The sequence below is a fragment of the Tenrec ecaudatus genome, chromosome 1, assembly GCF_050624435.1.
Source record: "Tenrec ecaudatus isolate mTenEca1 chromosome 1, mTenEca1.hap1, whole genome shotgun sequence".
NCBI lineage: Eukaryota > Metazoa > Chordata > Mammalia > Afrosoricida > Tenrecidae > Tenrec > Tenrec ecaudatus.
Window position 1 is genome coordinate 117,788,004 of NC_134530.1, and position 22,591 is coordinate 117,810,594.

The 22,591-nt window shown below is 43.5% G+C and overlaps 1 protein-coding gene across 1 annotated transcript in view; it reads left to right on the forward strand.

Moving 5' to 3' along the window:
- Nucleotides 1–5,348: 5,348 nt before the first annotated feature.
- CLCA2 (chloride channel accessory 2) overlaps nt 5,349–22,591 on the forward strand; it is a 40,163-nt gene continuing 22,920 nt past the window's right edge. The window contains exons 1-7 of the mRNA XM_075540197.1: nt 5,349–5,656; nt 6,632–6,769; nt 11,735–11,882; nt 14,612–14,720; nt 16,391–16,550; nt 18,563–18,790; nt 21,703–21,933. Of these exons, the coding sequence (XP_075396312.1) occupies nt 5,471–5,656; nt 6,632–6,769; nt 11,735–11,882; nt 14,612–14,720; nt 16,391–16,550; nt 18,563–18,790; nt 21,703–21,933 (1,200 nt within the window). The 5' untranslated portion in view covers nt 5,349–5,470. The remainder of the gene's footprint in view (nt 5,657–6,631; nt 6,770–11,734; nt 11,883–14,611; nt 14,721–16,390; nt 16,551–18,562; nt 18,791–21,702; nt 21,934–22,591) is intronic.

The following is a 22,591-nucleotide window of genomic DNA, read 5'->3' on the forward strand; positions in this document are numbered from 1 at the left end:
ATGATTTCCCCCTCTTAGAGCTGCAAGATACTGGCATAAGAAAATAATCTGCCCGGATGACCCCCTTCAGGAGCAGGGGTGTGAGAGGTGATATGGGGAGAGTAGAGGGTGAGTGGGTTGGAAAGAGGGAACCGATTACAAGGATCTACATGTGACCTCCTCCCTGGGGGACAGACAAAAGAAAAGGGGGTGAAGGGAGAGCCAGATAGGGCAAGATATGACAAAATAATAATTTATAAATTATCAAGGGCTCATGAGAGTGGGGGGAGAGGGGAGGGAAGGGAAAAGAGGACTTGATGCAAAGGGCTTAAGTGGAGAGCAAATGCTTTGAAAATGATGAGGGCAAAGAATGCACAGATGTGCGTTATACAATTGATGTATGTACAGGTTGTGATAAGAGTTGTATGAGTCCCTAATAAAATGTTTTTTTTAAATAAAATTGAAAAAAGAAAATAAGCTGCCAAGGGAAGGTGAAAATGCAGTGTGTTGTTCTCCCTGAGCCAAAGGGACAGGCAGAGTCCTTGGAGCTGCCCCACCTCTGGCCTTCCTCCCGCACACACGCTGTGAGCATCTGGGGGAAGCCCACTGCCCAGGCTGAGCACCTGGGGGAAGCCCACTGCTGCAAATGGGCTGCAGAAGACAAGACAGTTAAGCTGACTTCTGAGCCGGAGGATGAGACGCTGGCAGCCAGTGGCATCTCGTTGTCCTACTTGTCCCAGGAAAGCACAATGCCCCAGGTTGTCTGTCAACCAGGGAGTGAGTGGAAAATGTTCTATAACCGAAGAGATATACCTCCTAGGGGACACGTGCAGAAAGAACGTTTTCACACGATAATACAGAGCTCCTTTTTGACCTGGGTTCTACTTACTTCTCATTTGGGTCATTTATTCATGCAACAGCTATTTGCTTAGAATTTCCTGGGGTGGCTGCTACACCGTAGCGAATGGAAACAAATTCCTTCCATGGAATTTAGACACCCACACAGAATGTGATGTAATGATGATCATGTCTCAAAGGAAAGGTGTCGGAGGCTCTGAAAGAATGAGAGGAAAGGACTTGACCGAGTAAAGGCAGGCGGCCTGGTGGTGCAGGGGGGCTGCTAGCCCCAATGCTCTAACTCCCCAGCGGCTCTGTGGGAGAAACACGTGGCAGTCTGCTTCCATGAAGATTACAGCCTGGGAAACCTACAGAGCAGCGCCACGCTATTCCTAAAATATATGGGATTGGACCTAATTAGAAAGATCAGAACCGAGCTGGGGACTGAGGACAAAGCAGGCTAGAAAAGAAAAAGGGGGTTCCTGCCTGAGGGACCAGCAAGGGAAAAATCCCCCCAACCTCACTCAACAGAGATACTCGTAAGCGTTATCCCCATGCCGTCTTCCATACCCTCAAAAACAAAAAACCCAGCGCTACCAGCTTGATTCCAACTCAGTGATCCCACAGAACAGAGCAGCACTGCTTTGATTTTGAGCGGCTCTGTATCTCGACACCAACAGAGCACGGTAGCCTCATCCTTCGCCCGTGGAGTGGCCGTTGGGTCCCGACTGCTGCCATGAGTGGCAGTCCGATGGTAGCACCCTGGACCACCCAAGGGCCTTTTCTTCCCGTGTGACCGTCTATTAATCACCCTCCTCCACATCACCCTCACCCCCTTCTCGTCACCAACTCCTGCACCTCCTCTTGGTCTTCGTTTGGGTGCCGTGTTCTTTGGGACACCTGAGTGGCCCAGAGCCTGGACTCAATGCTCCTCAGTGCTCACCCTTGTCTCACCCAGGTTTTTGCCCTGTCTCCGTGGTTAAGGTGCAGAGATTAAACTTTGTTCATCACGTTGCAAGTGTCTACCGCATTGCACTGAGTTCTTAATAAATAGTCATAGAAAGATTGAAGGAGAGAAAGGATAAGAAAGGAAGGGAAGTAGGGAAGTGTATGTGAATCAACTGATGACAGTTCAAAATAATGCTAGCTAACATTTATTTCAATGAGTTTGAATTTTTTTGTTGTTGTTGGCGGGGCATTTATTTCACTACACAAAATCAGAGATACTTTTATGAAAGAAAAAATATCAAAATGTGAAGCCATCATTTCTTAACGTATCCTTCATCTAGGTCTGTAGACTTCTGAAGGCTATGTCTCCATCTCTCTAATCCTTCCCGGAAGGATTCTACACCGGAAACTCACACCACCTCCAAGTGACCATGTTGGTAGCCCTGAGGATCCCCAAACCATGTTCCTTTAAATGTTCTTTACATTTGGGGCACAAGAAGAAGTCTGAGGGGCAAGATCAGAAACGTAGGGTGGGTGGGCAAGGCTCCTCAAGGAAATTCTTCCAGAACAACCTTTGCGGCCCTCTAAAATAAGCAGGTGCGTTACCGCAAGGCACGGGGGCGGGGGAGAGGATCTGACACACAACCTTCCTGGCCTTTTCCTCACCAATGTAGTTTTCAATATAAAAAAATAACTAATTCCTAATAAGCTGCTGTGCTCACCCTGTGTCCTTCAAAGAAAATCTATTCAGATGGCTCTTTGGATTCCCCCCAAAACAGTAGTAATCTGAACGGCCCTCTGTGCCTTGACCAGAGCTTCACTGGCCCCGTAGATCTCCTCCAAAGCTACTGGTTTGATTGGACCTTTTTATTTAAGGCATTTTGCTGAGACGAAGACATGTGCTTAACTGAGCAAACCTGTCTTTAGTCTTCCACTGATTGCCGAGGCCTGTCAAACACGCTTGTTTAGAATCACCCTTACAGGCATGCTAACATCTTAGCTATAATAGAATTCTTTCAATAACCCAGTGTGATGTACACTATTACTCGCTCTATCTTGCTGAACTTCTTTGTGCTTCAGTGTGCTTATCTGTACAGAGGAGAGAGCAATAATGACGTCATGTGTGTGAGGACACGGCAGATGCTGGAACTACTGACCGGATTCAAACCCTTTGTTTCCCAGGGTGAAGGCAAGGAGCTGCAGGCCTGGTTCTGAAGCCTGCAAGCTGGTCAGGAGGAGGAAGCACAGTTCACTGACCCTGAGGATGGCCAGGGGAGCATGACAAAGACTTACTGTTGGTAAAATCCCCTTTGAGAGCAGCAACCTGCCCAACCCTTCCTTCTCCAGTCCTTTCTCTAACCTTCAGAGAAAGTGCCCCAAACAGGGAACGTGTAGAAGTGGCCCCAAATCTCAAGATTTGCTTGCTGTGGATGCCTAACTCTGTCAAGAAAACTTTCCTCTTAATTTTAGCTTAGTTTTCCAATAGCTTTCACTATGGGTGACTTTGTTAGGCTGACTGACAAATCCAGAGACACTCATATATGTGTAAGAAAGAGCTTTAGATCGAAGAGCAGTTGTATATCAAGAAAACACCCCAGCCCAGTCCAGATCAAGCCTAAAAGTCCGATATTAGCCCATGTGTCCGACACTAGTCTATAAATTCCTTTTCAGACCCACGCAGCGCATGCAACGATGCAGAATCCAGGAAGATCACAGGTGGGTGGGTGAAAAGTCTTGTGGCTCAGGTCTCCACGTGGCTGCCCAGCTCTCTGGGTGTCGCTCCTCAATGCGGCTCCACCTGGCTTGTCAACAGGAGGGTGAAGCACAGAGAGAGGCTCTCCCTGTGGCTTGTTGTGGTTGTTTCATCGTCTATTGTCAATTTGAGACTTATGATTGAAGGGGTGGAGTTTAGCCTGTCAATCAGGTCACAGTTTGAATCCCTCATTTGGAGACGCTAAGGAGAGAAATAGCTCGTTGGAGGCAGAACACACACTGACTCCCTGGGAGACATTGCGGCTAACAAGATACATGAAGCTACACTAGTGGCCGAGCTGAAAGAGCCATGTGGATGCCCCCGCCACCGCTGAGATGCCTACAGTGCCACTGGATCCACAAAAATGCCCCACCAACTGCCTGTGATATTCTTGCATTTGGCATCATTGCACGAGTTTCATGAGTCTTAAGAGGACTTTAAAGATTAGTATTGGGTATATGGGCCAATATCAGACCTATGGACTTGATCTGGACTGGTCTGGGACGTTTTCTTAATGTATAATTCCTCTTTTTATAAAGCTCTTTCTTATACACGTATGAGTCTCCCTGGATTTGTTTCTCTCGTCTAACTGGACTAACACACTTGTCAACAGGAAGATGAAGCGAGAGAGAGAGAGAGAGAGAGAAAGTTCCCAGAATCCTCATGAGAAGGCTATGCCCTCAAGGAGGCCTCATCAGGCCATGACCTGATTGACAGGCTAGACTCCACCCCTTCACTCTAATTACCCTCAAGTGGACATGAGATTATGTAAACTACCATAGTCACATTCTGAGAAAGAAGCCATGAGGATCATTGAAAATTCATGTTCATGAATTCTGCCAAAAAACAATGGTATTTCTAGTCATTCAGACACATGGCACCATTCTAGTTCTGTAATAGCATTTACACAACCTGAATCAAATTACTCAGATCTTCTGAGCCTTAGTTTTGCCATCCCCCAAACAGGCATAATAAAATCTCACTTCTTCCCTCCCATTGGTCAAATTTATAATCTTGCAGAGAATCTAGTTCTTCATTTGAAACATGGAAGTAAAAATTACACCTGCATCACTGAATTGCTATTTGAATGTTAAATATGTAAACTCTAAACCATGATGTGGATCTCAAGGATCCTGAATAGATGCCAGACCTGCTGAATACAAGAGCCCATGAGAGGTACTGGGGAAGCAGGAGGTAGACTGAGGCCTGCCCTCAGGAGAGAGCTGCTATAAAAGGGACCCAAGCCTCTAGCTGTCCAAAGAGGAGAGGCCACCAGGCCAGAGGGAACAGCCCTTGTGGCCTGCAGAGGCAGCCAATCCCTGGCACATCCGGTGCTCCTGGGGGGTGGGCGGGGCGGGGTGGGGGGGGAGGTAGGATATCTGATATTGTCCCCACAACCACCAGCTGAGAGCTTGTCCAGAATACAGCCCAAGGACCCTAGGGATAGAGCTGTAGGGCGGATATTCAATTCTTCAAAATAAACCACAGGAAATCTTAACAAACGAGCATTTGAAGGAATGCACCAGCTGAGGAAGGGAGGGAGGGAGGGAGGGGCGAGGATGAGAAGAGGAAAGGTACTAACCATAGGTTTCTGCGAGTCTATTAAAACTGGATTGAGCAACACACATGCCCTGGATTCCAAACCAACCAGCCAGGCCTCCCCTTTCCAGCTCCTTTGTCCTAGTTGACCTCTTCCTTCTACGGAGAGACTAGAAAATGAGTAAGTCTCAGGAGGAAGCGCAGCTATAGGATCGCTAAGTGCAGCTTTGCACAGAGAAAGTGACTCGTAGAGGCAGGTCCCAGACAGATCCACCCCAGAATTTGTAAAGAAGGCATCTCCCTCATCACAGATTTTAAGACTTCCAAGTTCAGGAAGAACTCTGCTTCCTGTTGAAAAGCTGGCACAATGTGCCTAGCCGGGGCAGAGTGACAAACCTGAGCCTGTGCTAAAACATGACCCACAGGGACGACGTGGGTCCTGTTTGCAGCCTGAGGCTTTTGATTCTCCTCTTTGCCCTGAATCCAGAACTCCTGCTCCTGAGAGCTGCTGTGCGGCTTCGAGACAATGGATACGACGGACTCCTGGTTGCTATTAATCCCCAGGTCTCGGAGAGTCCGAACATCGTCCCAAACATTAAGGTGAGTGGCAAATATATAAGTCAGTAGCAATAGCTCATTAGAATAGACCTTCAGGCTTCTCTTAAAAAACCTAGCACCTGGCCTGGTGTGTTGCCAAGCAGTAGAAGGAACTGCATTTTTAGAGAAAACACCGAAAGCAAACTTGGGACCTAATTTCATGGACCTAATTCCCAGAAAGTTGACCTAGCCCTCTTTTCTCGTTTGGTGCTAATTATTTGAGCTATTTTGCATTCTTTCATGCCTGTTTTTGCAGTTGTAACTTAAAAGAATAACAACCCATTGTTGGCCACAAAGGTCAGACATTTTCCTGGAATAAGCATGATTGTGCTTCCTAAAATCATATTGTCAGATTCCATCCTGAGGATGAAAATCCCCAGAAAGAGAATGTCAGAAAGCAAAATTCTCTCTCTCTCTCTCTCTCTCTCTCTCTCTCGGTCTCTGTCTCTGTCTCTGTCTCTGTCTCTTCTCTCCATCACCTGGAAGTTGTGTAAAGTAATTGACAATTTCCCTTCACGGCGGTCGGGAGGATCATGGCTCCCTTTGGTATTGTTCCAGTAAAATCAGGATCATCGTAAGGTGTGTCTTGAACATGCCCCACAGGTATGACAGGAAAAGGATTTGTACTGTAAAAATGTCAAAGCCTTTCACCCAACTGGGAAAATCACGTAGGCAAGCCCAGACACACAACTCGTGTCCTAAGACTTCTTCCGATTGCCTTTTCAAATCTATTTGTGTTTCGCCCAAGTTTTCCCAAAGTCTGTCTGCTCCCATAAAGGTTTACAGTCTCAGAAACCCTATGCAAATCCATGGAGAGTCAAAATTAAGGTGATGATGATGAATTTGGGCTTATTCTCTCAGAGAAACAGGCTCTTTCAAAATATTTTAATTAGTCTTTATTACAACTTGTTCAAAAAAATCAAACGTGAATGAGTGACTTACACTTTTAAAATAAGCCTTTCTCTTGTTTCGTGATAGGAAATGATAACCGAGGCTTCTTTTTACTTATTCAATGCTACCAAGAGGAGAGTGTTTTTCAGAAATATCAAGATTTTAATACCCACCACGTGGAAAGCTAATGCCTACAGTAAAGTAAAGCAGGAATCATATGAAAAGGTAAGAAAGACTCTATGACACGAGCTTTACTTGACTTCAGACTATAAAGGCAGCTAAAATGTACTGTGTTTAATTTTGCAAATGAGAATTTAAGCAAATGTAAATCACAGATATTACTAGGCAAATCATTAGTCAGAAATATATATGGAAATATAATGGAGGAGCATAAATTATCAATAAAGCGATCAAAATGTGTTAGTTCAAGGAGCCTCTCAGAAGATCTCTTTGTTTTGTAACTTTCTGAAATTTTTGATTGAGCACCAAGCATTAATTTTATCTTACCAAGTATGATCTGCAAGGAGGAATAATTGCCATTATAACTCCCTTCATTTCCTATCCTGTCAGGAGCAGTAAACATGCAGGCCCAGACAGAGGCATATTTATAAAAATCACCCCCATTCGCCCATGCCAAAGGATAAATGAGAATCTTACATTAGCCGGAGTTCAGAACTGATTTGGAGATAAGGAGTGAACTGGAAGGACAGGAAACATATACGGGGAGGGTGGGGGGGGGGGTGAATGCAAAAGGTGACTGACTACCTTTCCCTTCCCAATAGAATTAACCCTAAAGGACTCTGATAGACCACAAATCCTCATTAAAAGCTGGTCGTAATGTTTGGCATATACTGGTATGCATTAAACTTATTGGGTGGCATAGCAAGTCCCTGTGAACTAAAACAACAGCTCACAGCAGGGCCTCGAGCAGAGGCCCTGAGAGAAGCCGCTCAGAGCGTCAGTAATGGAGGGCCTTCAAGATCTGTCGGAACAGCAGAAGCAGAATAGCTGAAGGTGCGTGCTATAGTTTCCCCCTTTGCTTATTTATTCCACTTGGTATCAAATGATCAGGGATTGCTTTAAATATCAGCTCTCCTTTGAGGTTCCTATCTCAGAAATGGAATGATACAGCAAACTAGATAAGGATCCATGTGTCCTCCAGAAGCTACCCCACCCCTACCCCTGTTACTGCAGAGTCACGGCCACCTCGTGATGACCCAAGCTGGCTCAGAATAGAACTGAGTCCATTTTCAAATGTTAGTGGCTGATACACTTTTTTTTTAGGAGTGAATTGTCAGTCCTTTCTTCCCAGGCCCCTTGGGGCGGTCTCAACACTTCTTTTAGTTAGTAATGAGCACATTATCTGTGTGTACCACCAAGAAGCTCCAGACAAGTTCAAGAGACACTTAAAGAGGGTTTCTACTCCAGAAAAGAGTTACTGTCTTAGAAACCCACTGGGGCAGCCCGACCCTACCCCATAGGCTCACTGTGAGGTTGAATTGCAGCGAGTAAGAACAACATCTGAAATATGATTGGCTGAAAGCATTTAACAATGCTTGGTGGTGAAGGCAGAGGAAACAGAGAAATCAGGATAAACTGGGAAGAACCTTAGTGTTCATTAAGCTTCAACTGGTATGCTAAGAATTTAAAACTTATTAGTTCATTTATTTCTCAGACCCTCCAAAAGGCAGGCTCTAGTATCATGAGTTAGGAAACTGAAACTCAAATTAGGTTTGAATTTTTTCCTGAGCCAAATTGCTGCCAGGCACAAAGGTCCAGTGGCAGTGATCACGATTTCAGCCAACGATAGAGACCAGGTTCACTTGAGAAACATTAAGTTTATTCTACAAACGCAAGGCTGAAGGAAACAGTAGGGTTTGCTACCTTCAAACTGCTCCAAACATTCAGTGAAAGCTATCAAGCTGTATATCCCAAACTATGAGATAAGAAGCAGGTTTTGCATTCTGCAGAGGAAGCCTGCTTGGGGGGGGGGGGGGGCTCCTCTCCCCAGACTGTGTGGGAGGACGCTGACATTGACGATCGCTTGTGGGCCAAATGAAACTGGGGTGGGGGCGGGACGCGAGTGGGAGGGGGACAGTATGACAAACCTTATGATATTGAAAAAAATATGAAAATGACAAACAGATGTTTCTTAAAACAAAATAACCCACAGAACTTAAGACCTTCACCACTCTTTCTTAGCCTATTGCTTCCCAGAGCTGGTGTGACTGGTGTGTGTGTGTGTGTGTGTGTGTGTGTGTGTGTGTGTGTGTGTGTGTGTGTGTGTGGTGAATGGCAACAGCCCCGTGTAAGTCCTGCCATCCACGGCTGTGCTGCGGTGAAAGATGTGTGGTGGGTTCCCGGGCCACCTGTTACAGTGCTGCGTCTGCTTTATTTCCATCTGAGCAAAGCTGGGGGCTGCCACCGCGCCGCAGGCGTTGGCGCCCTCCCCGTCTCTGATAGCAAAGTCACGACTGTCCAGCATGTGCCACCATCCGCGGGAAAGCGGGACTCCGCAGGGACCATTGGCGGTGGTATTAATCATGTCCGTGTCACGTCACTTACGTGTAAAATGCTGCTGCTTAAACAAACAAAAAGGTTTTATTTTTGTTTTTAAAGCCAATTTATGTACTAAATTGCTTCCAGCTAACGTTTCATTTCCTAAAGTGCACTGAGGTCTTCTGGAAGCCGGTGGTGTCCTCAGGGAGGGAGGGCTGCACTCCGCAGTCACCTGGAGAGCAGCTGCCGCAGTTGAAAGCCAGGCACTCAGGCCCTTTCCTCCTCCCAGCAGGAGCAGAAGAAGCCTTGGCTGTCCCTGCCTGGGGCCGTGTGGCTGAGGCACACACGTGCTTGGTCTTGGTTCAGAAGCCTAACAGATTGCTAGACAAAAGGAAAAACTTGAAAAATAAAAAGAAGCTTAATCTAATGCTTCATCGGTAGCATTTATATTTATAGCACCAATGGTGAGGGGGACAACTGGGGAAGGGGGAGACAAAGGGGCTGATAAAAGCTTTAATTTAAAAAGAAAAAGTTTGAGTAAAGGAAATTATTTTATTTGATCTGGGTATTTTGGGATCACATTACTGAATTAATTGTTACGCCGCAGTTGAGTTGTCCTAAATGAGAGCTTTGATAGGCCACGGATGGATTGCATGGTGAATCACTCGCCAGTTGTATTTCATGGAGCTTATTTTATGATTTAAAATACTGTACTGTACACAGGAGGTATGTTACCTTCTCCTTACTTGTAGTTTACCATATACTTTGATACTTGAAATGTTATGCACTGGAAAGGCCACTTATATTTCTAGAACAGATTGGATTTTATGCCACCTTTTTTCCTTGCATTAACAGCAATAAAAAAATGAAAAACAAACAAAAAAGAAGCAGGTTTTGCAAATTATCCCAGAAAACAATTTTCTCTACATATATTTTTTTCTAGGCCAGACTACCATTCCCTGAATCATCATATGCGTGTTAATGGCTTTGATCACTGCCTTCCTGTGTGAGAAGATCATCCTTATGGATTACATTTAAAAGGATTTTTTTTACTCTTAAGGAGAAGTCTGTTACATTTTGCATGTCTAGCAAATTAAATCTTAAATTATGTTATATTCCTAATATTTTGATTAACAGCAAGCTAATGCTTTCACTGCCCTCTGTCAAAACAATTAGTAATTGATAGAACCATGATTTGAATCCACGTCTGTTTTCCTTTGCACCATACTGTGTTGTCTCTTTCTACAGAGATTGCATTGATCAATTTAACCACAGAATAAAGAAGTATTAGAGATATGCAGCATTCAAACTAGGCTGCCAAAGTCATCTAAATCCTGTAAAGTGAGATGGATGACTGAACAGAGAAGCCAAACAAACAAAACAAGGAGGGCGGAGGGCTGGGATGTCACGGAATGCTATTCATGTATCTGTTGGATGTCAGTTCCTTAACTTTCCCAAAGCCAAATAGCAAGTGCTTAGTGATTGTAATGCACAGGCTATGCTTAGCTCTGCAGAGGACTCAAAGGCGTTCAGGGCATTCCTGTCCCTTGTGAATTTATGGTCAAATGTAGGCAGAAGGAAAGTGGGGAGGAACAAGAGTATATTATTATAGTCAATGAATTGGAACAAACCCCAGCACACCCTGAGTGGTCCATCCCACACAGAATAGTGTTTCCTATTTGCTTCTGGAAATGTTCCACATGCGCAAGTGAGGACTTCTTTCGCCTTTTCTGTAGATAATGCCTTTTAAGGTATTCGACTTGAAATCTCATCTGTCTGAAAAATGTATACTCATTGTTAATGACTATAAGACTAACCATTGGCTCATTGCCCGAAAAAGAATCTAGAAATTCAACAAATTAAAAGAAAAAACTTTTTTTCTACTCCTCAATGGCATATACCCACCATATGAATATACAGTGATGCTGTGTGCCTACATCATCACGCTATATCGATTGTCCCCAAATCAGTTATTCTTTTTTACGATAACAGCATACTTAACTTGCAGGGGCAGGTTCTGGGATAGCATGTTTCTCTTCCCTCCTACAAATGAAAACAAAAGCCGTGTTGTACATCAAGTTGGGTAGTCGTGACGGTTATTTAATTAGATGTTGACCTCAGTTTTGGACAGCTCGGAAGTGGTGTGTTTTTAGCAATGTTCACTGAAATGGTGAAGGTAGACGATGAAATGGCAATCCATTGCAATGATTATTTGCTTATCTGACTGGTATGAGCATGAAAGGACAGGGTGTAAACGAAACAGATCCCACTGTCTGTCGGAAAATTGTTCTCAAGGGGCTGTAGCTTTTCTGGATAAGGTATAAATTTTATTATTCTTCAAATATCTTTACTCAGATATTTTTCTTATACTTCATAGTGTTTTATAACGCTCAGCTTTGAGAACAGTTTATTCTGGAAAATAGGAAGATCAAATGAAAATAACAAAGCTCCACAGAATTTAATAAGATTTTCAAATGTAAATGCTTTTGAAAGCATAGAGTAATTTTATTGAAATATAGTTGTCAGTGTATTTTATACTCCATCTAGAAGATATTGTTTAGATTTTTTAATTGGGTATAATTATATGCAGTAAAATACACAGCTGTGAAATGTAAAGTCCAAAGTGTTGTATACTCATCTCGCCAACATCCCAGTCAAGATATAAAATCTCACAAGGTATTTGTTTATCAGGCAGACGTTATCGTGGCTGACTCATATGTGCATAGCGATGATCCATATACCCTACAGTATAGAGGATGTGGAAAAGAGGGGAAATATATCCATTTCACTCCTAGTTTCCTACTGAATGATAATTTAACTGCCGGCTATGGACCACGAGGTAAGTTAAATCATCAAGAAACAGTCACTGGACAGTACTATTTACAATACCTTGTGTTAAAGCTTGGCAGTTTGGGCCTACCTGGCAGTGCTATGGAAGAAAGCCCTGGCAATCTGCTTCCATAAAGATTACAGACCAAAAAATCACTATGGAGCAGTTCTGCCTATAACACATGAATCAAAACCAACGCGATGGACACAGGCTTGAGGTATGTGCAGGTTGTGTTTCGTTTTTGTTCTGGTGCTTGATGCTGAAAGGGACTCGGAGAACCTGAAAGCTGCAGGGATTTTCCAGGCAGATGGAGAGAGAATCCACAGGCTTACGAAAAGATGGTGAACAAAATGACCTAGAGAGAGGTAAGATCCAAATTAGTGGTCTAGACAGTTAGGGCGCCCTCCAAGAAGTCACGGAAAAGAGAAACCACTCTGAGCCAAGGGCGGCCAGAAAGGGTCTCACAGAGGAAAAGGGTCTTCGAGGTTAGGCATCACTTTGACAAACAGCAGAAAGACTGAAAACCAAACTCACTGCTATAGAACCGATGCGGACGCATTACAACCCTATAGGACAGGGTAGAACTGCCTCTGACTTTCTGAGACGGTTTCCAGAGAGAGAAAGTCCCACCTTTCTCCTGCAACAGGGGGGAAAGAGACAGCAAATTCTGGGAAGAGTGTGAACAATTTTCTGGGCACATGTCAGCTATGAGGAGCAGTTGACTGGTGCAGAAAGACTGTGTACTAAGTAATGGGAGAACATGCTGAAATGCAGATAGAGGTTGCGACATGGAGAATGTTAGGCGCCCATATTAGCTTCTCACCTCATGTCGCGGCACCGCCAAAGCAGTGTTTTAAAGCAGATGGATCTGCCTGTGTGGATCAGACAGAGGAGTGAGGTAAAACTAAATACCACATGAATCATTAGAATCCAAGTAGGCGGCCATTAGCACTTGAACTAGGTACTAATAAGAATAAGGAGAATTTCCTACTCTGTTTGCTTTTCAAGTGTTATCTTATGCTAAGAACGCTAAGTGATGAAAGACAGAGGATCAGGAAGAGAGGAAGAAGAGGTCCAAGCAGCTAGCTAGTGATGAGCAAAGGCGTGGGCAGCCATGAGGAATGCCCCGTGTGTTGGTCTGACGTCCCTCCCTCACTCACCGCCATCGATTCACAGTGACCCTATAGGACAGCCCTGTCCCCTGGGCTTCTGAGATTGTGACTGTTTACAGGAATAGAAAGCCCAATCGTTCGCATAGGAAGCAGCTAGTGGTTTTGAACTGCAGATCTTGTAGATTCCAGCCCAATCTGTAACCACTAGGCAACCAGGGTTTGTCTGAACCAGAAGGAACCAATATAAAGGGGATAATATACAAGTGTGGTTTGAGACAAATTGACGGAAGAATTGTGGACTGTTCAGGGAGAAAGGTTCAGCCTGCCGTTGGGGACAGAGGGCTGGATTGAGGGAGAGAAATCAGGGCCAGAGACAGCCTTTCCTGGAAGAGATTAGTATTTAGTGAGTGAGATCTGAGGGAGAGATTGTAGCCAGGAAAGATCAGCAGGTCAAGGGCTAGAACATTCTTAATTTTTGCGTGCGTTTTTAACATACATTAGGGCCTTTAAAAATCATTTTATTTGTGGCTCATACAACTCTTATTACAATGCATACATCCATCAATTGTGTCAAGTACATTTGTACATTCATTGTCCTCATCATTAGGGCCTTTTAAATGATACTTACATTTCCACCCCAACTAAAATCCATGTAGGTTTTGTTACATAATGTACGGAGCAACATACCCTATAAGCACACTTCTTAAACACTTCACAAAATTCTATGTAAACATTTATACCCACCCCCACCCCATCCCCGGGGAACCAGCGGGGTGCTGATAACCTGCGCACAAGCAAATGACTTCATCGGCACTCCTGAACTCCCTGAGTCGGTACAAACCCTCCTTTAACACCTTTACCTTGGACTGTTCTCCTCCCTTTCTTTGTTCTAAAGACATCGTATTGCTGAGCACGCCCCAGCCTGAGTCAACTCGGAAGCTTCCTGGGTTCCCAGAGCTTAAAAGATTGCATAGGGAGAGAAAGGAGAGAAAACTTTTAGGAGGGAAATTTGGAACATTTTTATGGAAGAGAAGCAAATTGTGGTTTGAACTTTGAAGAAAGTGTAAGATTTAAAGAGAGAGAGAGTCACAGAGTAGCTGAAGATGAAGGTGGGGGGTTCTCAGAGCTGGGCTGGAGATGCAGCATGTCAAGGAGTAAATAAAGGAGAAAAGGGCCCTCACTGCTGGAGAGGAGGCTCAATGATCTCTTTCTTCCCTGCTGAGCACAGGGTGTGCATCCTTGCTCCGGATAAGAGAATCTCATCACACAGGCTGAAGAGGAGGGAAGCTGTATTAGTTTGCTTGGGGTGGCTCTCACCCTCTTTCCCCAAATGTAGAAACCTGTCGTCTAAATGTAGAAACCTGTCTAAAGCTCAGGAACCTGTTGAACAGCCTCTTCAGGGAAAGGCGAGGCTGTGGCACTCCTCATTTGCTTCAAAGGCATGCAATACGTAAATCCCTGGGTTGCATTTACAGGACTAACCGTGCTTTCCCAAAGTCTCATAATGGTAGAGGTCAAGGAACAATTCCTTTATCTTCAGATTTGTTTTTCCAAAGATCCTACATCTTGACGCATCAGCAAGACCCGCTATTGGGGTTCAGAACTCAAAAGCTCTTTTTTTCACAGGCAGAGTCTTCGTCCACGAATGGGCCCATCTCCGTTGGGGTGTGTTTGATGAATACAACAATGAGAAACCTCTCTACATAAATGGGCAACATCAGATTAAAGTAACAAGGTTAGTGCTTCCTCTCATGCTTATAAGTCATTGTCTATTTATTTAACTTTGGAGTTAAGTTTATAACAGCAGCTAAAACACAGTTGATATCATTTGTCCATTTTAAAAGTTTATTATAATTTTTAATAATTAATAAACCTTCATGGGGTTCAAAAGTGATATCCGTAGATGTCTCCTTCCCACTGTGTCCTCCTTTGCATCCCCTCTAGGTGACTAATTTTATTATTTTCTTATTTGTCTTTGCAGTATTTCTTCAGGAAAATTCATATAAATATAATTATATTTTCTTCCCCATTCTGTCTATTTTTAATAGTATCCTATTGTGTGGCTATATCCTAATTTCTTTACAGAACTAGCCCCTATTTTTTGGCCACATTGTTTCCAATCTTTTAGTACCAATAACACTGCAGAGATTACCTTTATACATGTCATTTCTCATGTATGCAGGCAGATCCGTACACCTCTGTCAAGAATCACTGTATCAAATGTCACCCTTCATCTGTAATTTGCATGACATGCAGATTCCTCTCCACAGAGTGTGCTGTTTTTCACGTCTACCAACGTGATGGAGATTGCTTGGTTAGGAAAGAATCCTCTTCACTGTAACCATTACATGTTCACATGCCTCTTCTGCTGATGTCCGATGAGGAGCAAGTTCAGTGGAGCACTGAATCAGCACACGCCACTGATACCTCTAAAAGCTCTTCATTGCCTGACATCTTTTGCTTTGACTCTAACTAAATATTATAACTCCCGGCAATACAGAACCCTTTCTTCAAGATCAAATACTTCAGAATACAGCAGAGGCTGTGTAAAATAGCTCTATAACAGACACATGTATAAAGATCAAAGCTTATTAGTGGTGACCAGGTCATAACTGGAGGGAGGAGGGAAGAAGATACCATATATATTTGAATATAAGCTGACTTGAATATAAGCCGAGGTACCTAATTATTAGCTGGGAAAGCAGAAAAACTGATTGACTTGACTATAAGACTAGGGTGGGAAATGCAGAATGTGAATTAACACAGAGACCAGAGGGGAGAGACAGAGCACAGCCACAGACACATCCTTACCAGTTCAGCTCCCAGCGTAAGTGAATCACTACGGGTGCTTCTGTGAATTGGAGCCGTCCACATCATAGGATGGCTCTGATTGGTTAGATGTGAGTAAATAAACATTCAAAGCCCTGCAATGTCATCAGGGCTTTGAATGAACAGCGGAGGAACGGCAATCACCCGTGAGATGTTACACCTCACTAGGGTACCACTGACCTGTGTATAAGCTGAACCCCAGTTTTTCAGCACATTATACTCAGCTTATACATGAGTATGTACGGTACATGCTTAAGGGTCACTAAGCTTCTCTGAAGAGTGATGGGAAATACAGGAATGGTTAATGATGTACATAAGTTGTGTCACAGAACTGCACCTGTGAAGGTTGTAGACATGGTACTGTTTTCTTGTTTCCTATAGATCTCCCACCGCCACAACAAATCTACAGTGAAGTGCATTCCTAAATTACTGCAATTTCTTAATATAGCAGTATCAAAACTGTATTATGTGTCTCCACCAAGATACAGTCCTTAATACAAATTCTGACATAATCTAGTAAGGACAAAAGATCAATTGTTTCTATAATAGAACCTTTTTTTTTCTTTCCTATTTTAGGTGTTCATCTGACATCGCAGGCACCTTTGTGTGTGAAAAAGGCCCTTGTCCCCAAGAAAACTGTATTATTAGTAAGATTTTCAAAGAAGGTTGCATGTTTTTATACAATCGAACCCAAAATGCAACTGCATCGATAATGTTCATGCAAAGTATATCTTCTGTAAGTGTGGCCTTGGGATGACAAACTTCTGCAAGAGTCCACTTGCAATCCTGACTGATCACTTTTAGCTATTTTAAAATAAGTCAATAGTCACTACATGTTAGACTATGAAGATTTTATAGTTCACCTAATTCTGATGATGATCTAGCTTCCCAAGATCATCACCCAAATGTGGACCACTAGAGAAGTTATTGCTGGCTTTGGGAAGACCACAGAACAAATCCCTCAGAAAGCAGTTCCTTGACTCTTCCATAGGAAAGTCTATTGGGTTAATGAGAGGAATATCGCACATGATCTGATTTCCTCTTATTTGAGATCATGGACCACATCACATTTCCTTTCCTTTCCTAATTTCCTCTCCTTGTTTTGCACCACCCAGGAGGCCACATGAAAGGTTAGCTATTCCCCAAGGGACGGGAGCTAACCCTGCTCTTTCTTGGGAATGCAATACTTGCATCCTCTGTCAGCTTCTTTTCTGTCTGAGGTAAGCAGAATGGGAAAGCCAACTTCTCAGCAGGAGCCTACTCAGGGAGCATGGCACCAGAAAGGAGGGGCTTGTGTGAGTCAAAAGTTTAATGGCACCAGCTTCCTGACCTGACCCATCGAGCCACCTTCACAAAAACCCAACAAGTCACACTCGTGGTTGCTCACTGCCATTCCGGGCCTCGCATGAAGTTTTCTTTGTGTTCCCAAGGCTGACCAATGCCTGTTGGAGTAACACATTCTATTCTAGACGATAAGTTTTTATCTTCTAAATTGTTAAGTTGACAATCGTTCTGCATCATCAAGGTGACTTCCTGTATTTTTATTTGACCCACAATAGTTTTAATTTATAGCATGATTATTCTTACTCAACCTAATCCCTCGTGCTTGATCCATCTTTGTAATTCTTTGAAAGATCTGCTCATTAGAATCTAGTGGGGAAAGCTGCTCAGTCTTCTAAGTAATGAAACGGAGGGGAAAGAGCAAAGATAAACAAATGAGCAAAACAAACAACACCGTTGTGTTCCTACTCCTCATCCTACGGAGAAATGCGTGTTCTTAAGCATTTGGTAACCTTGACAGGCTTCACTTCCTCTATTATGCAGTTAGAGGGGACTAGGGGTCTCCTAGTTCTGAGCCCTCATGGTTCTGTTAGCAGGAAATATTTACTCTTTGTAGGACTCTAGCCACTGGTAAACATGGTGCCACTTCCCTTCCCAGTGCAAACTACCCTTTCCAGAGGAGAACCACACACACCTGTCCCTACACACCAAATGCACAACAGCCACATGAAGAGAAAAACACCACAAAACTGATTCAGATTGACAGCAGCCCAGTAAAACCCCAGTAGACTCGCCCCCTGGGGTTTCTGAGACTGTGCGTTTTCAGGGAGAGACTGCTTCGTCTTCCTCCGGTGAAGTGGTGGGTGGATTTGAAAGGATGCTCAGTTAGTTGTCCAAAACTTAACCCACTCTGCCACCAGGGGAGATGATAGAGATTTAGTAACAACATATGAATCGTCAATAGCTATATTCTCATAGAGAGTAAAATGAGGAAGTAGAGTTAAGTTATTTCCTTATTCTGTTCTTATAGAGATCAATATTTGTTTTGAAATCAACATATGTTGACTGGTCAATAAAGGTGCGGTTGACATTAAATCCCAGGGAGTAGGCTGGCCAAGATAACACCTCCTGTGAAAAGGTTTGGGGTATTTACTTTAAATTCTTCTGAGGAAACTGGTAGGTTATTTTGTTTTTGTTACATTGAGGTATATGGTCTACTCTCTAATTGCAAGTCACTCTACTGATCTCAGTACCAAAAATGGTGCTAAGATTTCATGCAAAGTGTACCAAGGTTTACTTATAAACTTGGTTTCATTCTTGAAGTAAAGAAAATTACTCTAAATTTTATTTCCTATCAACTTACCTCTCCTTTTACCTGCTAGCTTCTTAAGAATGAGAAAATACACGTAGTGTAGGAGGGGATCTTTTAATACTTTAATACTCTAATAGGCTTTGTGCTTTTTCCAGGTGGTTGAATTCTGCAATGCAAGTACTCACAACCCAGAAGCTCCAAACCTACAGAACCAAATGTGCAGCCTCAGGAGTACGTGGGATGTAATCACAGCCTCCGCTGACTTTAACAGCAGTGTTCCCATGAACGGGACTGAACCTCCACCGGCTCCCACGTTCTCTCTTGTACAGGCTGGAGAGAAGGTGGTCTGCTTAGTGCTGGATGTGTCTAGCAAGATGGCCGAGGTAAATTTTGAACTGGAATGATTATAAATCATGATTTTTCTGCCAGATTTTTACATTATATGACTTGGAGGTGGGAGGAAGCAATAAAAGCGTTGGAATAATCATGCCACCTTCTTTTCTTGAGCCCAGGGAAAATGAATTCAGTGTGTGGTGGAGACGTGAGATCACACTTGTACGTGAAGATAATACAGTAGCTTCTACTCATCACTTGTACTACTGAAGGCAGCCTTTCCCAATCCAGCCACTGCTCCAAAACTCAGACCCGTAACGGAGGCTCCTGCCAGGCCACATTTCACTCCCTAGTAAATGTTCCTGGCAGGCGGAATAGACAGTGACTTGGTACAGAGTATGCACATCCAATGTGTGTGCATTTTCCATATGCCATTGTGCACAGGAAATTATATCTGTCATCTGCCAAAAACTCACCCTCCAAAGCTCTAGAACTGTCAGATAAAGGTTAGAGGCATACTGGTCTCTGCAGTCAGTTGGATATTCTTTGAATCCTGACTCCTTTGTTTAGTGCCTATATCTGATCAACATACCTAATCTCTCTGAAGCTCAGTTTTTTTATCTATAAAGTAGGGATATTAATTCCCACTTGCAATTATGTGATTAAGAAAAAAGCTGACATCAACCCAGTTACGACTCACGGTCACCCTACAGAGGGTATCCAAGGCTGTGGATATTCAAAGAAGTACATAGCCTCATCTGTCTCCCTCACAGTGACTGGTGGGTTTGAACCACCGGTCCTTTAGCTAATAAATCAGTGCTTGGCCACAGCACCATCATGGCTTCTGTAGGTTTTCTGAGGGCAATCCCTTCTACCTTATGTCTCTTTGGAATATGTCTTATTATCTAGATTGAATTGTAAGCGAACCAGTTACAAGGCCAGTCTCAATGAATTCCATGGATCATTGGATTCTGGGTTGGAGAGAACTGGAGCAGGCAGTCACATATGTTCTTCCCCCTGTTGCTGGCCCTGATGCCCCCACCCCCAAACAAAAAGACAAAATTCACTTCCAGCCACCCAGTTCTTACTCAGAGCAACCCTACAGGACAGAGTAGAGCTGTCTCTGGGTTTCTGACGTTATAAAACTGTAATTTTTTTCATTTGTATTTTATTTTTATGTTAACATATCATTTATTGGGGGCTCTTACAGCTCTTACAACAATCCATACATCTATTGTATTATGCACATTTGTATATATGTTGCCATCATCCCTTTCCAAACAATTTCTTTCTACTTGAGCTCTTAGTTTCAGTTCCTCTTTTTTCCTCCCTCCCACCACCCTCCCACCTCATGAACCCTTGATAAATTACAAATTATTATTTTCATATCTTAAACCATCTGCTCTCTCCCTTCACCCACATTTCTGTTGTTGGTCACCCTGGGATTGGTGGGTGGGTTGTACATTGGGCATTGTGATCAGTTCCCCCGTTCTCCTTCCCCCTGCCTTCATGGTATTGCTAGTCCCATTACTGTAACTGAGGGGTTAATCTGCCCTAGATTCTGTGTGTTGAGAGCTCTTCTCTGTGCTGGTGTAGATGCTCCAGTCTAGCTGGATTTGTAAGGTAGAACTGGGGTTATGATAGTAGGGGATGGGAGGTGGGGTGGACAAAGCATTAAAGAGCTAGAGGAATGGTGTATGTTTTGTCAGTGCTAGACTGAACCCAGGCTGACTCCTTGTGACCCTTCTGTGAGGGGATGAATAATTGTATATAGATCGGCTTTGGGTCTCCACTCCAGCCCCCTCATTCATATCAATATTATTGTTTTGGGTCTATTGATGCCTGATACTTGATCCTGTTGACACATCATGATCACACAGGCTTGTGTGCTTCTTCCATGTGGGCTTTGTTGCTTCCCAGCTAGATGCACTTTATCTTCAAATCTTTAGGATTCCAGACGTTGTATATTTTAACAAGTGGCCACCATCATCTTTCTTCGCCACATTTGTTCATGTACCCAATTTGTCTTCAGCGATCACGTCAGGAAGGTGAGCATCGCAAAATGCCAGGTTATAAGAACAAAGTTTTCTTGCATTGAGGGAGGACCTGAGTAGAGGCCTAATGTCTGTTTGCTACCTTAATACTTTGTACATCCCTATTATTATGTATAAATATATTTATATATGTATGTACCTGTATTTACACCTCTATAAATGTCTTTTGCCTCCTAGTTTTTCCTGTATTTCTTTTTACTTTCCTCCTGTCCCACTATCGTGTTTAACCTTCATTAGGCTCTCAGTAATGCTTCTCAGCTACATTGCACTTTATCAAACCCCGCCAGGCATTCGATGCTCTCCTCAACATCAAATTTAGATCACTTTTGTTCCCTTGTCCCTGGGTTTGCTTTCTACCCCCTTCCTTTCCCTCACCTCCTCCTCTCCCTTGTCCCCCATCATTTTCTCCTCACAATTGTTTGTCCTGCCTATCTTATGTAGATAGACATGAAAAAAGAAGCCTATAAATATTTCTAGATCTGTCTGTTGACCCTAATGACTGTTTCTGATCGAGTCTGAAGAGGCTATAAAAGTTTATGGAGCAAAGGTCTCATCTTTCTCCCTTGGAGTGGCTGGCGGATTTGAACTGCTGACCTTGGTCATGTAATCCAACATGTAATCCACTCCACCACTGGGGATCCTTCTGTAGGGTTCTTAGTGCCAAATCATGATCAGTTGTTAGAGGCAAGGTTCCAAATCCACATCTCCAGCCTCTAAAGAAGGAATCATTATTGAGTTTACAATAAATTGAATAATATTTTAGTGCATGGCACTCTTTTTCAATGGGTAAGAAATTACAATGACTTTATAGAATTAGCAGAGATATTTGCTAAGTGAGTCAGGTAGTATTCCTTTAGATAAGCAACTACATGCTGTTACCTGTCATTTTCCCCCTTTTTTTGACATAGGGTGAGAGATTCCTTCGGTTGCAACAAGCAGCAGAATTTTATTTGATGCAGATTGTGGAAATTCGTACCTTTGTGGGCATTGTCACTTTTGATAGTAAAGGAGAAATCAAAGTCCAGTTACATCAAATTAACAGCAATGACGACCGCAAGCTACTGGTTTCATTCCTGCCTACCACTGTGTCACACATAGCAGAAACTAGTGTCTGCTCGGGGCTGAAAAAGGGATTTGAGGTATAGTAGAGCATCCGAGCCTTGGCTCACCTTTGCTTTCCTTTCCCTTGCTCTCTATCAGAGGCAGTTTCTGAACACGGGAATCTATCGAGTGGAGTCATCACGGCCTCAGCCAAAGGAGAGGAAATGTCTTTAAAGGCAGGCACTGGGTCGTGCTCACTCTTGTACTGCCCAAGACCAACAGAGTAGTCGGCATGTAATAAATGCTTACTGAGGGAATGAGTAAATAGATGAACGCAATGACCCAAACTGGAAGAGTTCAGCATCACCTGCACACGTCTTGATTCCATTCTGGAACTTTCCAAGCTGTGTCCATTGCTAATCTTGGGCTTTGCAGTCAAAATCAGCACGTCTGGCTCCTGTCCATAGTCATACTGGCAGGGTAGGCCTAAGGCATATTTGAGTCATTTAAGGTCCATGGAATTGCAGCATTCATCTAAACTAGCACAACTTGGATTGGACACCTGGAATACAGCCTTGCATCAAGTACCTGGCATGAGCAAGGCGTATTGGCTGTAGCTATTACTCCCTGTAGACAAGTGCTTCTCAGTGTTCACCATTGAAGTCACCCAAGGAAGAAAACATACTGATTCCTGCCTGTGTCTTATACTCAGACTTCTAATTTAATTGATCTGGGATATGGCCTGGTCATTAGAAA